The 16224-nt window shown below is 39.6% G+C and overlaps 1 protein-coding gene across 1 annotated transcript; it reads left to right on the forward strand.

The window, feature by feature from the left end:
• Positions 1-2727: 2727 nt before the first annotated feature.
• On the forward strand, positions 2728-10229 carry amdhd2 (amidohydrolase domain containing 2). Its single transcript, XM_022763958.1, has 12 exons — positions 2728-3052; positions 4234-4374; positions 4504-4640; positions 4912-5051; positions 5245-5299; positions 5437-5649; positions 6358-6446; positions 6736-6880; positions 8981-9088; positions 9210-9278; positions 9600-9701; positions 9820-10229. The coding sequence occupies exons 2-12, from the start codon at positions 4292-4294 to the stop codon at positions 9897-9899; spliced, it is 1221 nt and encodes a 406-aa protein (XP_022619679.1). The 5' UTR covers positions 2728-3052; positions 4234-4291; the 3' UTR covers positions 9900-10229.
• Positions 10230-16224: the final 5995 nt, after the last annotated feature.

Raw genomic sequence — 16224 nt, forward strand, 5'->3', positions numbered from 1 at the left:
ATGGTGGCGTTTGGGAGCGCATGATACGCATAGTAAGACGTGTACTCAAGTCAGTCTTGCACCAGCAGATGTTGGATGATGATGGACTCCACACTGTCATGTGTGAAGTAGAAGCAATTCTTAATGATCGTCCTATCACCAAGTTGTCTGACGATCCAAATGACTTGGAGCCTCTCACACCAAATCATCTCCTGCTTCTGAAAGGAAAACCAGCTTTGCCGCCTGGACTTTTTGATCCATCTGATATGTATGTGAAACGCAGATGGAAGCAAGTTCAATACATATCTAATCTGTTCTGGAAGCGCTGGGTCCGGGAATATCTGCCATTGCTGCAAGAGAGACAGAAGTGGAACCAGAGGAAAAGGAGTTTAGTTCCTGGTGATGTAGTAGTCATCATGGATTCATCAGCTCCACGTGGTTCTTGGCCTCTTGGAAAGGTGTTGGAGGTTTTTCCTGATAAAAGGGGCCTAGTGCGTTCTGTCAAGCTACAGACTAAAAGCAACATTATTGAGAGACCTGTAACTAAGCTTTGCTTAATACAAGAGGGGTAAATTGAATGATGTTATTTGCATACTCATGTACATATTTGAGATTTTCACATTTGGCTCCTGTATTATTGTGTTGAATTGTAATGTTTGTCTACCACTTACAATTAGGGGCCGGTGTGTAGGAGCCAATTAAGACATCTACTATAAGTAGGAACTAACCTGTGTAGGTTCAGGTGCCACCCGGAAAGGGAAACAGATTTTTGACCACACCCGCACTCACACACACACACACACTCACCGAACCTACTCTGTATTCACCTGGTGACATGAAACTCAAGGCAGAGGAGCTGCAGTTGAGTTGTGAATTTGTGAGCTGTTGTTGGACTATTAATGCTTGAATGGAAAAGAAATACTACATGGAATAAATGGACAATTTACAACCGGCAAGTACTGAATGGACAATATTTCATTTAATCGGAAGGTGAAAATGTGCGTCAATTAACTAATCCGTGGTGGAGCACCTCAGTGGCCTAAAGCGTGGGCTTGGCCACTATAATTTTATACAAAACACTTTACATTTGTTAGACTGTACTGCACATAAACCCGACGACCACAGCGTCCTGAAAATGACAGTTTTTCTGAATAGAGTTTGGTGCGTGCATTTAATCCAATATTAAAACGGTTATTATTTTAATTCGCCACAAAATTTGGATGACGTGTTAGGTCAATGCAACAAATGTTTTAACACAGAGCCTACGTTCAAATCTAAAATGTTGAATACAAACTCTAGAGGACAGCAGATAGATAAAAGCGACGAAGAAAGCAGTCTAAAAATAGAGTTTGTGGTGCGAGAGAACTACTCCAGAGAATAAAAACGGCAGCCGTGTATTTACTCTCGTTGGAAGATTAGAAAAAAGTTTGAGGAGGTTCCTGGTGTGTTGTGTCCTCTCGCCGCTGCTGCTTCTGCTTCTTGTGGTCTTCTCTCTGTGCTAGTGCCGGTTCCTTCACCGCTGCCGGTCTTTATACTCTCCTCTCTCCATTCTGGATGTTTCTCGAGCTTTCGCTCCCCGAGTGTTTCGTCCAATCACAGAGCTTAGCGCTCGCCTCCGGCGTAATGACGTAAGCCGGAAGCGTGTCCTCAGAAATTTCTACCAGCTTCTAGTGACGCTGAGAATCTGTCAGAACGCTGAGATCAATAAAGTACAAAAGACAGGATGAACAGAAAAGGCAATCTAACAAATACGTAAAGAAAATCTAATGACCTCACTGAATTATGTGTTTAATCTCAAACTCAAACTAATTACGTAAATATATGTAAATGTAGTTGTAATTTATGTGGTCAAAAATGACTGATTAGGCCTGTACATAACAAGTTTTAATAATTAACAGATACAGGCACTGGTATGTATCTGTTTAGTTGTATAATTTACTTATTAATTGGCAGAACTATTAAAAGAGGTCACAGCTAAAATGAAAGACAAGACTGAGATGAGAAGCAGGGGGACATCCTTTATAGCAGGAGTAGTAAGTTAATTCAGCAGGATATTTACAGTAAATGTATAATCAGGGCTGGATCAATGGGCCCTTGTGTTGCCAGTCTTAGTTCAGTTAAAAGTTAATCAAACATAAATGTATTTAATGCACACTTAAAGTAGTTCAATGTAGTTATTATTATTATTATTGTTATTATTATTATTTATTGGTGCTGCTATCATTTCTGCTGTTATTATTGATAACACCATTATACCTATGGGTATTACTGTTATATTTTTCACTATTTTTAATCAGTGCCTAAATACAACAGTGGCTGTTTCATTCATTCAAAAATTAATTCGTATCACTATTATCATAACCAGTGATAACTCATTGGTTCACTAACTGGTCACTTCCATATTCACCATGGAAATATGAGGACTTTACTTTACTGTAAAAATTATTTTATTTTTATGACGTCTTAGCTAGCTAGCTAGCTAGCTAGCTAAGACCGTGGGAGGCGGCTAGCTTGCCCCCAGTGGGCCATGAGAAAAAGTCATAATTCTTACTTTTTTTCTCAGAATTCTGAGATTAAAGAACATTTAATTTTATTTAATAATCAAATTAATAGTAATAAAAAAAATCACATGTGGCTCAAATCCTCTTCGGTACTCCATGATGCAGGGTGAGTATTTTTTGTTTGTTTGAATCAGCTGACCTGCAGCTCCGCTCCGTCACATGACTTCATCCGCTTCCTCTGTTTCTTTTCGACAGACTCAGCTGAACTCTATCTGGGGCAAGTACAAACACTACAGCCGTACTTTACCACCTTAAAACACGAGTTTTACTAAAGGCAAAACAGTTAATATTCAGCTGGAGAAAATACGGAATGTACAGCTGACGAACTCAGTTTAAAAATACACCAGTTTAATGTCCCGTGCGTGTGTGTTTTGGCGGGGGGAAACGTCGCGGTGACGATGAAACAAGTTTAAATCCGGAAGGAATAAGTGAAGTATTGTGCATGTAATGTGCGCCGAGTTGACAACTGGATTCTAGTAGCTCTCCACCTTCTTCCCTCTTCCTCTTTGAAGGTATGTAAATTAGGTCGTAACGAAGAACGTCTTAAATTTACTGTTTTCTGCACGGAGTCTGGAATTATGTGTTTTAATGCAGAGCGTAAAGTAAGAGTTTCCAAAGGACAGGAAGAGTGCTAGTAACTGTAATAGTCTACCTGTGTAAAATGCCTCAGGTGGTGACCGAGTAGATTAATACTCGTTCTACTTATTGCAATTCAAAAACTCAAAGAGAGCATGAAGAGGATCAGGGGTCAAAGTCAGCTGCTGCACCTACTGTGATAAGGTATCAGATATCATTTAATCCTGGTGGAGCTGTTGCAGGACACTTCATTTACAGTGATAGTGGTAAATAAAAATGGGACAGTAGAGCATCCAGGACAGCCGTAACTTCACCACTAATGTAGGAAACAAGTTATTACTTATAAATTCCTGTGAGTATGTTTTCTCTTATATGACACATTTTCAAGAGTCATTACTAAATATTTTATCTTACCTTGGTGGTTAAATTTTTATCCTTATGTGCAATTATAATCTTGACAAAAAAATCCCAGTAAATCTGTCTTTCACTGGCACATGTCTCACCTCAGTTTATATTTTTTATAGATCAATAAGAACATATTGTAGAAACACAACTAGGTTTCAAAACACTGTTATTCTGTTTTTTTTATAATACAAAATCACTCAGGATTTATGCAAAGTGCTTTCAGGTCTCTCAGCTGTCGCCTTCTTTTACTCTGGCCACACTCCTGTAGAGAAAAACTTCCATAGTAACAATAAATCCATATAAAAGATGTCATCACTACCTGGCTGTTCAATGTTTTTAACTTCAAAAGTCACAGTTGGGCACTAAACAACAACTCCGAGCCAGGTTCATCACTTTTTTAGTGCCCCCCCCCCGAAACACTTTCATTGTGTTGTGAGTATTTGCGGCTCATGTGTTGTCAAATTGATGTAGTTTTCTGAATTTGCAGCGGTTTGTGTGTTTGCATGTGTTTTCTTAAGCTGCAGTGCGTTGAGCTCTCAGGGCCACCGTACTTTACGTTAGGATATCTATTACAGGAGTCAGCTGTTGACTTTTACTCTTCATGAAGTTGATCAAAATGATCCTGAGGTCAAGATTTCAGAACAAGTAACAGTGACACTTCCTGTTTCAGTAACAGTGAGGAGTGTTTGATTTGCTCTTCTGTGTCTCCCAGTCGTCCGGAGCAGAGTGGATGAGTTGTCTCCACTCGGCGGAGAGAACAAACATAAAACATGCCGTCCAACAGATCGGTGTCCGACGCTCCCATCACTCAGTTCATCAACTGCAGGATCCTGAGAGAGCACAAGCTGCACAGGTAACACACACACACCTGCTCACAGCCGACACACACCACAGGTTAGACTGGACAAACACACAGCTCAGTGTGTGTGTGTGTGTGTGTGTGTGTGCGCGTGTGTGTGTGTGTGTGCGCGCACGCGCACAGAGAGGACCTGTGGGTGCGTGAAGGGAGGATTTTAGATCCAGAGAAGTTGTTCTTTGATGAGCAGGGTTACGCCGACAAGCGTGTGGACTGTGAAGGCAGCATCATCGCCCCGGGGTTTATAGACGTCCAGATCAACGGTACACAACTCTGAACACATCACATGGATCATTGATCAGCACAGTATTGATCACAGAGCCTGATCATATTTATGTGACCTTCAAAACATTTTCATGTATAATTTTCCCTCCTCTCTGTCTCTGGATTTGACATGAACACTTTCTGTTTCAGTTCGTTCTCTGTCTTTATCATAATGAATAAACTATGAACTAAGTCGTGCAGTGTGGAGATGAGTGAGATTCATGAGGTGAACTGGTCACATGATGTCACCACTCTGTCGTCTCCCTTCAGGTGGATTCGGCATCGACTTCTCTCAGGCGTCTGATGACGTCGGCGCCGGAGTTTCCTCTGTGGCTAAAAAGATCCTGGAGCACGGCGTGACGTCCTTCTGTCCCACGCTGGTCACGTCTCCTCCCGCTGTCTACCACAAGGTTACACCAGCTCTTTGTTATTGACCTCCATCAAACTAGCTTCAACAGAGACGCATTACAGCACCGATGGGGGTTTTCTTTTACACAATATCCAAATGTAAAAACAGAAGAATACTTAGTTGATCATATTCATGCTCAGTGCACGTGTCCGTGTCTCCGTCTTCTAATGACTTGATCAAAATGTGTGTTTCAGGTTTTGCCTCAGGTCAAAGTTCACAATGGAGGACAACATGGAGCTGGAGTTCTCGGTAGGATGATCCAGCTAACTCAGCCTTTCTCATAAAGATCCCTGTCCACATCGAAACACATGGGGGAGGAGGAGGGAGGGGCAAGGGGGAGGGGCAAGGGGGAGGGGCAGGAACTCACCTTGTCTTTGCCTCTGTAGGTTTTCACCTGGAGGGCCCGTTCATCAGTGTGGAGAAGAAGGGCGCCCACCCGGAGCAGTACCTCCGCACCTTTCAGTCCGGAGGGATCGACGACCTGATGGAGACCTACGGCGGCCTGGACAATGTTGCCATGGTGACACTGGCTCCAGAGCTGGCCAGCAGCCAATCGGTGGTGAGGGAGCTCTGCCAGAGGGGCATCACGGTGTCGTTAGGTGAGCTTCGTCATCTGGGTTTATACTGGTTCTGACCATATTTGGGTTTTAAGGTTTTTATCTCCCACACAGTTGATTCTGTATTGATTCTGTATTGATTCTGTATTGATTCTGTATTGATTCTGTATTGATGAAACCTGCTGAAATCAAAGCTGAGACTCTGCACTTTAATGTAGAATCCATTATTTTATTTCAAACTGAATGTGCTGTATGGAGGAGCAGGGACGTCACAGGAGAAGTATATAAAATATTTCCTTAATTGTAAAAATAATTTATAAATGAACGATTAATCCATCAATAAATACTTCAGATTTAAAAATGGATTTACAAAAACAGCATAAAACTCTCATTAAATAAACCGTTTATTTCATTTCCCTTTTCCACCTGCTTCAATCAGCCAATAGGAAAAGTAAAAGCAGATGGAAAAAGAAATGGAAATTGAAAAGGGAATCCAGGGATAAATTCTCCTTTTTAAAATACCTTTTCAAATAGTTTTTATTTAAAAACGGTTTATTTAATGAGAGTTTTATGCTGTTTTTGTAAATTCCATTTTAAGATCTGAAGTATTTATTGATGGATTAATTGTTCATTTATAAATTATTTTTACAATTCCTATTTCTAAAATATGAAATGAAGGAAATGCTTCATTACTTTTCCTGCTGCTCCATCGATCAGCAGCTCTGATGTTGGTCACTGTTGCTCGTGCAGGTCACTCGGTGGCAAACCTGTCTCAGGCTGAGGAGGCCGTTCAGCATGGAGCCTCCTTCATCACTCACCTGTTCAACGCCATGTTACCTGTGAGTCCCACCCGCTGCTCTCTCGGGCCATAGAATGGAAATTAAAATGCTAAAGTAAATAAATAGGAGAATTAATATAAAGGTATATAATTACAGAAGCAAATTAAAACAGAAATATCAGTTTATGTCACATTTTATTACTAAATAAATGCTTGTGTTTATTTTTAATATTATTTTGGTGCATTATAGCGTATTAATTCATTTATTAATTTTCGACCTTCAGTCCTCCGTAGTTTAGTTGCAGTGTCATAAATGGGACAATCTGACTTTTGTCTTTGCTGTGATCCAGTTCCACCACCGGGACCCTGGTATCGTGGGTCTGCTGACCAGTGATCAGGTCCCTGCGGGCAGGACGGTCTACTACGGCATGATCGCCGACGGGATCCACACCAACCCTGCTGCTCTACGCATCGCCCACAGAGCTCACCCCTCAGGTCAGAGGTCGTGCTCTTCTCTCATTGGTTCTCCTGCTTCTTCCTGAGAGTTCAGGGACGGCGACTGAGCTTGAATTTATTTATTTATTTATTTATTCGTTCGTTCGTTCATTCGTTCATTCGTTCACTTATTTATTTATTTATTTATTTGGATCCCATCAGCCACTAGCAGCTTCTCTTCCTGGGCTCCACTCAGGTAAACATGACGTCATAATGCAAAACAACAATGTTCATTAAAATCAAGCGCAAACAAAGGAACAACAAAATAATGACAAAAACAAACAAAAGTAAAATTACTGATAACAACGACAAGTTCCCGCTTTATTTAAAGTGAAAGTAAAACATTTGATACTGATCAAAAAACAATAATACACTAAAAACAGCAGATACAGTGACGAAGAATAAAATTAGGTAAAAAAAATGAAGAAAAAAAACAAGTTCCTAGTTAATGATCATATTCATGATATTCATAATCTGATATTATGAAGTGGAACTGTTTGTAGAGGGAGTTCTGTGCTGTTAGATCAGGGCCGACGTACGTTCCCACCAAGCTTGTTGAAGTTTCTGCCACTTTTATAATAATTAACAGAAATAAAACTTTTTATTCCTCCGTGGCCACGACAGTCGGAGCAGGAGGCCGTGTTGTTTTCACGATATCTCAGTAACTGGAAGTTTGGCAGCAACGTTCACCTGGACTCAAGGATGAACTGATAAGATTTTGGTGGCTAAAGGTCAAAGGTCAAAGAGTGACCTCACAGAACACTTTTTAGCCATTACTCAAGACTGGATAAACAGGGATGTAACCTGGAACTAGTCTGAGTGGCGGAGGGATACGACCACATGATTGTAAATAATAGGAATAAGCTCATAACTCCCCTGAAGTTCAGGCAGAAGCAGCTTTAGTTGAATATTGTCGTCGTTTTCTCTGCAGCTCGACTGTGGAGGATTAATTATCCACCGTGGACGCGTCGTTATTGAGGATGATTGCTTGGTTTGTTGTGCTGTGTGTGCAGTCTGTGCTCCCAGCTGAAGACCAGCACCGTCTAGAGACCAGTGCAGCCACTCATCATTACCAGTGAACGCAGCAGCTGCTGTTTTCTTTGTTCAGGCTTCTGGGTTTTCTCCGGGTGTTTAGGGAGGAAATGAAAATAGAACAGACCGAACACCATCAGCACGTCTCCGTCAGCGCCTCTGCTCGCTGTGTTTACACGAGGAAGCAGGTCATTATATTCTCTGTAGGAGTCGCCTCACCAGGAACAGATACAGTCGTTCCTTCACACTGATGAACCGGAGCAAAGCTGATCAGATCAGAGGAATGCTCATAAAGATAAACAGTACAGTAGGTTTTTAAAGATATAATAACAATAAAGTAGAGTTAAAAAAAAACTGGACTAAAAATATATAATAAATAAAAATAAACTCTAATTTAAAAAATAAATTATTTGATCAATTGTTTTGTCTACAGAAGAGCAGAAGATATCGTCAAAGGCCTTTTAATCTAAATGAATCTGTCGATTTCTTGTTTTATTCGTCCAAAATTCAAAAACATTGAGTTTATTATCAAATATGACAAAGAAAAGTGTGTTTTTGTTTGATTTCATCTCTTTTCTAACCTGCAGTTCTGAGCGTTTACATCGTCATCTTATTGTCGACCTGGTTCTGTATCTTAATGCATATTTAAAAGCATTATGATAAATATACACTCTGATCGCTGGTTATATAAACACATTTATGAATACAGATCTAAATGTAAATTTAAGTCGCTGAAAATTCTTATTTCTGCTGTTAATGTTTCTTCTTCTGATTTTTTTTTGATTTTTCTCTTCTCATGTCTCACCTGTAAATGAGATCTCGATCTCAGTGTGACTTCCTGATTGAATAAAGTATATTAATATATGTATGTATAAGATGTTAATCACCACAATAGTTTATAAGTTTAACCTGTAGCAGTGCATCATAACCTGAGTGCAGCTGTCAGGTAAACGTTGTGCAGCAGAAGGTTTCTCTATAAAATGTGCAAACAGAATATTCGTGTCTTCAGTTTCGGACTCGTGACTCCACCTGCTGGTCAGAGCGGTGACGTGTCCTTGTTACTTTCAGGTTTGGTTCTGGTGACGGATGCGATCGCAGCGATGGGTCTCCCCCCCGGCCGCCACACTCTGGGTCAGCAGGTCATCGAGATCCAGGGTCTCCACGCTTACGTAGCAGGTCTCGCTTTCCCCTCAGCTTCACAGCAGACGATCTTTCAGCAGTACAAACAATAACGAGGATTTATCGTGGATTGATTATCGATTTGAACTCCACTGTAGTTTCTCTCTGTGTCTCTCAGGCACTAAGACGCTCAGCGGCAGCATCGCCACGATGGACATGTGCGTCCGCCACTTCAGGCAGGCTTCAGGTCAGTGTGTGTCGCTCGGTTTCAGTCACAGTGAATCCACCTCTAAACCAGTGCAGTGAAACCTCGATGGGAGTCGGAGTCAGCAGCTTGTATGAAAATGTTACACATCGATATTAACTGATATGATGATGAGGAGGTCGTCCTCAGTTCTTCATCTCATGGATCCACAAGCTGGTGGAACTCTGGATCCTCCATCTTTTCTGAATTGTCTTTTTATATATATATATATGTGTGTGTGTGTGTTCACAGGCTGCAGTGTGTGTGTGTGTGTTCACAGGCTGCAGTGTGTGTGTGTGTGTGTGTGTGTGTGTGTGTTCACAGGCTGCAGTGTAGAAGAAGCTCTGGAAGCTGCCTCCCTCCATCCAGCTCAACTTCTGGGGATCAGCCACAGGAAGGGGAACCTGGACTACGGCTCCGACGCAGGTCTGGATCTGCTGCATCAGTGCACTATAAAAAAACACATTACATTTCTTTTCTGCAGTGTTCATTGTGTAACACACACACACACACACACACACACACACACTCTTGTGTTTTGCAGACCTCGTTTTGCTCGATGACACCCTCGACATCAAAGCCACCTATATTTCTGGAGAGGAGGTTTGGAGAAAAGCACCATAGAAGAAGAGGAAGAAGACGCTGCAACCGTGCTGATGGAAACTGGCCCGACAGCTCCGGACCCGCGGTGCCTTCAGGGGACGCTGTTTCCCAAAGAACCACAGATCTGCGACCAACCATCCAATCAAAACCTGGTCGACTGTCTGGGACACGCCCCCTTTGATTCAACGCCATGAAACAATTGGACACGAGATACTTTTTAATAACGGTGTTAGAAATAGATCCAAAACCAAACCAGGAAGTAACAACACAGAAAGTGAGACCTTTGTAAACGATAAGGTCACACCCACGGTCTCTCCTGATTGGCTGTCATCAGCCTGGACTACCAGTGGTGAATACAACACGATAATGAATGACAGAGTTACTGACCTTGTTGTCTTTGTAGCAGCTGTTGTTCACTTACACTCTCTGTCTCTGCTGTTCCTCCTTCAGAGGAGACAATCTACTTCCTGTTTACACCGGCTCGCACATGCTCAGTGCAGATGCTTGCTCAGGTATGTGTCTTCAGGTGTTAGTCTCGTGTGTGGACGTAGCCACAGTCCTACCTGAATGTAAGTAGATCTGAACTGATGACATGACGTATGAAGGCTTTTATGAATGATTATGTACTTACTGTAAGAAACAGTTTTTTTTGCTTGTATCTAAATACTTTTCTTACTTCATTTAATCATGTTACATAGTTTTGATTCAAAGGGAAATATTTTGGTATTAAACTGGACAAATCGCCTGAATGTTCTCAGTGCTCGCCACAGGCAACACGGGGAGGACACCGATGTTTTAAACTATCAGGATTTTTGTTTCTGAGCATCGTACTTTCTATGCAAATTATACAACCTGCTGTATAAATGACATTGGGCTATGTAAATTAAATTTGACTTGACTTCCCTCTCAAGTGAAGGAGTGTAAATCGTGTTTTTTTTGTTTTGTTTACTTTTCTTTTTTCTTTTGCCTATACTTGTTTTCATTTTGGATAATTAAATAGACTGAAATTTGCTATGAGCATTTCCTGTTTGCTTTATTTATTGGATGTAGCGACAACGTCTAGAAAAACACTTTTATACAGAAGAAACTAAAAAATCGGATAATTATGAGGCAAGTTCTGCCGCTATAAGAAGCGTCTTTCTTTTGTCTTTTTTTGTGATTTTCTACGCAAATGTGGACGTTTATTTACGGAGATGATGATATCCTTTGAAATTGTGGGTTAAACTAAATCTGAAAAATATGTTTTGGTTTTTTTTATTCAGTGGAAAACAGCTGATAAATACAGATGCTGAGAAAAGCCACACTCACAAATCATTTTTTTTATCAAGATCAATAATGTTAATATCAATAATTATCCCAATAGTTTGAGAGAAGTTCAGTTATCCATTATCTCGAGGTAACGAGATAATTATTACGTTATCTCGAGGAGTGCCATAAAATAAAGAATAAATCTGTAAAAGAATAAGTGAATAAATGTGGAAATATAACGAGGAATAAATAGCCTAACAGAATAAATAAGTTAATACAAAAATCTGGAAATATAAAGAGAATTCAAGCAGTTTCCTGTATTTTTACATTCATTTGTTCATTTTTAACCCTTTATTTTTCCTATTCCTATTTTCTTTATTGTTTTTACAGCTAAAAGTTGGTGGTTTGTGGGTGGGGTTAGGTGAGGTGAGGTGAGGTGGTTTATGTGCAGGTATTTAAAAACCTTCACATCTCTAGTCACACCTTCCTGTTCCAGTAGACTCTGCTCGAGCGCTCTGTGTGTCCACACTCAGTTTGAAGACCGGCGCCATGGAGCTGAAGCTGCTTTGTGCTGCCGTGCTGTTGGCCTTCATGGTTACAGGTGGGTGCTGGTCAATATTCTGTAAAACGTCAAGCTGGTCTCAGTACAGTGTCAGTGTTGATCATCTGACTCGTATTTTTAATGACTACAGTGAAAAGAAATCTGAATAGAGCAGATTGACTTTTCTGTTTCAGTATAACTTTGTATTTACAGGAAATCCAGACAATTCATTCATGTTATTCATGTATCAGTGTCTTTGTGTATTTACAGTGTTTTTCCCTGTCTGGTCAGTTTACAGTCATTCATGCACAGTCATAAAACAACAGAGACACAAACCGGTTTATATTCTAACATTAGACAAACAGTGAAAACTCAATAGAAAAGTGTCTTTTATGTAGAATAAATAACTTCATATGATGGTAGAACAGAGGAACTTAAAGACGCTTCCAACTGTGACATTGAGGATATTTTTACTTGGGTAACACAGGGTTTGAAAAGTGAGGGCATACTTTGTGTCTTGTACAAATACATGTGCAGAAGTAAGGAGTCTATTTTCAAACCAGATATAGGATGAGACAGCACTGTTTATGTTGTGTTACATAACCTGTTTCTTCTGTAAAGCTTTGCCAGTGTTTGCCTTGTTCCTCTCCAGTGACTATATATAGATACAGTCATTGATATTCTGCCCTTAACATATACTAGTTCCCTCACATTGGGCACAATAAAATTTGACTTTACTTCCCTCTGAAATGTAGTAGAGTATAAATTAGCATAAAATGGAAATACTGCAAAATTATACTTGCAGTACAGTACTTTACATCACAGATGACCCTTGGGCCTGATAGTTTCAGGGTTCATCTTCTGTTCAGTGAATGGCTCAGAGTTTTGTTTTTTTTAATCTTATAATTGCATTCTGTAAAATTAAGTAAGCCGAAATTCGTTATTAGTAGTTCCTGTTTAATATAATATACCATTGGATGTACCAACAACTTCCAGAAAAATATTTTTATACAACAGAAAACTTCAAAATCAGAGACAAGTGAGGCAAGTTCTGTCTTTGAAAGGAGATGATTTCTAAATAGGTCGTAACGTTTAAATAAACACGTTTCAAATATGTTTTTTTTTTAAAATTTTTTTATAAATCTGTGTTTTTGGTTTGTTTATTTGTTTGTTATTTCTCTGTTCAGCTGAAACCGCCAAATCCGACCGGCGATCATTACATTGAACACCACTTTAATGGCGGGCCAAAAAATAGGCTACTTCGTTGCCGCTAAAGAAAACACAAAAGACCAAAGGTGTAAGTTATAACTAAGATTTATCCCTGTATCGATCGTTAGCCTCCGTTCAGTGTGCGCTACAACATGAAGAACTTCTTTAAAAACTCAGACAAAACAACAACTTTCAACAGGATCTGGACGAGAAGAAACTCCCGCCAAAAAATGTGCAATTTTATGGACAAAATGGCGACTACACGGTGGGTCACTCATGAACTGGAATAACAGCAAAGACCCGGGATTTATCAGATAAACATAGGTCACAATTTATGAGGTGTTTAATTACTTGATTAATTTCTTTAAGAGTTATTAACAGTGATCAGACCAATATAGACACACAACATTTTAAATTTTCTTAAAATAAAGTTCTGGTTGGTGAATTACTTGTTAGCCGAATTAACCGGAAAGCAGCCATGAATCGTTAAAAGGAACTTACATTCACGTTTAACAAGGTATGTGTATATGCTATGAAGACAGACAATATTACTGGTAAATGTATAATGGAGTTTGGTCTGTTGTGTGGAACTGAACTGTCGTCTCGATGTATTCAGCTTCCATTAACCAGGACTGTAACAGGGGAAGAAGATATTCGTCTTGACCGGATAAGAGGTCGATGTGTCCCGACGGCTGTCCGGTGTCCTGTCCTGAAAATGTCCCTGGAGAAAAGGAGCTGTCGCCGGTGGCGGGCTGAAGGAGAAGAGCGCCAAGCTGAAAACAGTAAGGCCGACATTAAGAGGAAACAGCCTTCAAAATAAAAGACAGGACTGGAGCGTTAACCCAAACCCAGTCTACTTTATTCAGATTTTATTTTTTCAACAGATTTTAATTATGTTTTTGCTGATAGTTGCTTGATGGTCATTGAAGGTCATTTAGTGCTGAAATAACTGAGTAATTGTTTTTCTATAAAATATTAAAGGATAGTGAAAATATAATGTCCCACAGCCCAAGATATGGTCTTCAATTATCTTATTTTGTCCAAACTACTATCTGTGAAACTGAAACTAGTCAAACTTTAACATTTTTGCTTTAGAAAATTAGTAAAACAATTATTTGATCATTAAAATAGTTTTAATTTCTGTTAATTGACTATAGATTAATCAATCAAACAATTCGGGCTGTTAGTCAAACATAACAAGTCATTTAAAAACATCTTTTGTAGTTTTTAACAATTTATGAAGTTACAATTAAGCAATTACTCCAAAGAAATTTGGCAGATCAGACCAATATTGACAATTGAAATAATTATTAATTGCAGTTCCCATCGTTATACAACAGAAATGGGCTGAAATCCAACAATCCATCTGCAGCTTCCTTTATTTGTCAAATTGTGACAGTGGAAATTGTTGTTAATTAAAAGCAGTTTTCATATATATTCCCATTTATTCTTATTGATTGACATTTATAATACTTTAAAAATGTTGCCAGTAGGGATTTTATTTTGAATGCAGTGACAGGAAGTGTTTGTTATTCATTGTGGTTGACAGTGATGGTGAGGAGAGCAGTGGTGACTGTGCATATGGGTGCTTAAAGGAAAGAGGATGCATGGAGATCTCAGACAGCTGGCAGGAACATCCGTCCGCTTCATGCTCCGTCCGTCCCGGCAGCAGTCAGGTGAGTCCCGCTCTCCACACGGCCGCTGTTTGTTTTCAGGTCTTCGTGCTGCTCTGCAGCTTCTCGTCCAGCCGCCAGCTGTATACTGCAGGTGCACCAGGTTACCTGAAGTCTATGTGAACTTCAGTATCAGCAGGGATGCATCTGCATTGAGGTACAGGGGAGTTCACTTGGATGCAAACCACATCAAACAGCATGAATTCAGTTTTAACTGTTAAAATTTCATTCTTTAATGTAGTGATTGTTCTTTTTTTGTCACTCTGAGATAAAAGACACACCAACGAAGAAGGAGACAAATGCTGTGAGATGTGTGATTTTGAATATCTGACAACAGTAGTGGATTTTGGTAGAGAGCAGAGAACACACATCTTCTGATCAGCGTGTCCTTTTTTAAAGTGTGAGCTCCTGAGGTTATCAGAGATTTCAAGTCCTTGTTCAAGGACAAAACTGTGGAGAGAGCAGGGAGGGAGCTGAAGCAGCACATACAGGAGAAGCACATGACAGAACATGACATCTGTGTCTCTCTGAGTCTGAGCAATGTCACCCACTAATGTTTCTGTGAATCCTGTGTCTTTGTTTCTCTGTCCCTGACAGTATTGACTGAGTGGATCTTTAAACTAATCGATATAACACCAGCTCTCAGTCTGAGGTCAAAATGATATGATAAAGATTATTTTTCTACCAGTTTGAAAATCCTTTGATGTATCAGTTATCAGTTTTCATGTCAGCATTCACCTTGATGCTGTTTGATATGATACAGTATGGATGTGTAATGCATTCACTTAAGGAAAAAAGAAATCTGATTTTTTTAAAGAAAACCATTCTCAGAATTCTGAGATAATTATTTCATTAATTCAGAAAAACAGCAGGAATTTTATTTATTTAATGTTTTTTAAGAAAACCTTTCTCAAAAAAAATGTGTTTATGTGAAGTACTCCTGACCTTGTCTAATATGTTTAATGTGCATCTTTCTAATTCTAATATGCATCTTTTTAATGAAGGCTGCAACTAAAGATTTTTTTTAACATTGATTGTTGTGCAGATTATTTTCCCAATATATTGTTTTGTCTATAAAATGATAGAAAACAGTGAAAAATCTTATAAATAAAAAAGAAAAAAGTGACACATGTAAAATCTAGCTTTGTCCGACCAACAGTCTAAAAGCCAAAGATAATCAGTTAAATGTGACATATGACAAAGAAAAGCATCAATTCTACTTAATGTAAGAATCTGGAATCAGAATCTTTTTTTTGTTGAAAAAAAAAGAGAAGACGATTAAAGCTCCTCCAGTGTAAAGGTCTGTGTCCATGTGTTTGATTATAGATCAGGTCTAGCTTCTATATTAATACTGTGAAAGTATCAAAGCCTCAGTCCACAGAGAAATGCACACAGCCTGTATTCAGAAACTGAGCCTTAAAACCAGCCGTCAGGACTTCTGGAACTTTGTGATGTCACAACAAAGCAGTCACCAAGCCCCGCCCACCTGGACCCACCATCCAACACTTGCAGGATTTGGTTTCTCTGAGTGTTTTTACCTGAAATCTGATATATTTTTATTGGATCACTCAGAAAACAGTCAGCCAATCAGAAGAGAGGCTCAGAGCCTCCTCTCTTCTGATTGGCTCACCGACCTGTTGTTACTAGAGCTCCAGAGTGAAGCCTGAGAGAGGAG

Source organism: Seriola dumerili, unplaced genomic scaffold, assembly GCF_002260705.1.
Source record: "Seriola dumerili isolate Sdu_G_001 unplaced genomic scaffold, Sdu_1.0 BDQW01000505.1, whole genome shotgun sequence".
Lineage (NCBI taxonomy): Eukaryota > Metazoa > Chordata > Actinopteri > Carangiformes > Carangidae > Seriola > Seriola dumerili.

Coding starts and splice junctions, on each gene's coding strand:
- amdhd2 (XM_022763958.1), top strand. CDS start 4,292: ATGCCGTCCAACAGATCGGTGTCCGACGCTCCCATCACTCAGTTCATC. Junction 4,641..4,911: donor TATAGACGTCCAGATCAACG/GTACACAACTCT, acceptor GTCTCCCTTCAG/GTGGATTCGGCATCGACTTC. Junction 5,052..5,244: donor CTCCCGCTGTCTACCACAAG/GTTACACCAGCT, acceptor TGTGTGTTTCAG/GTTTTGCCTCAGGTCAAAGT.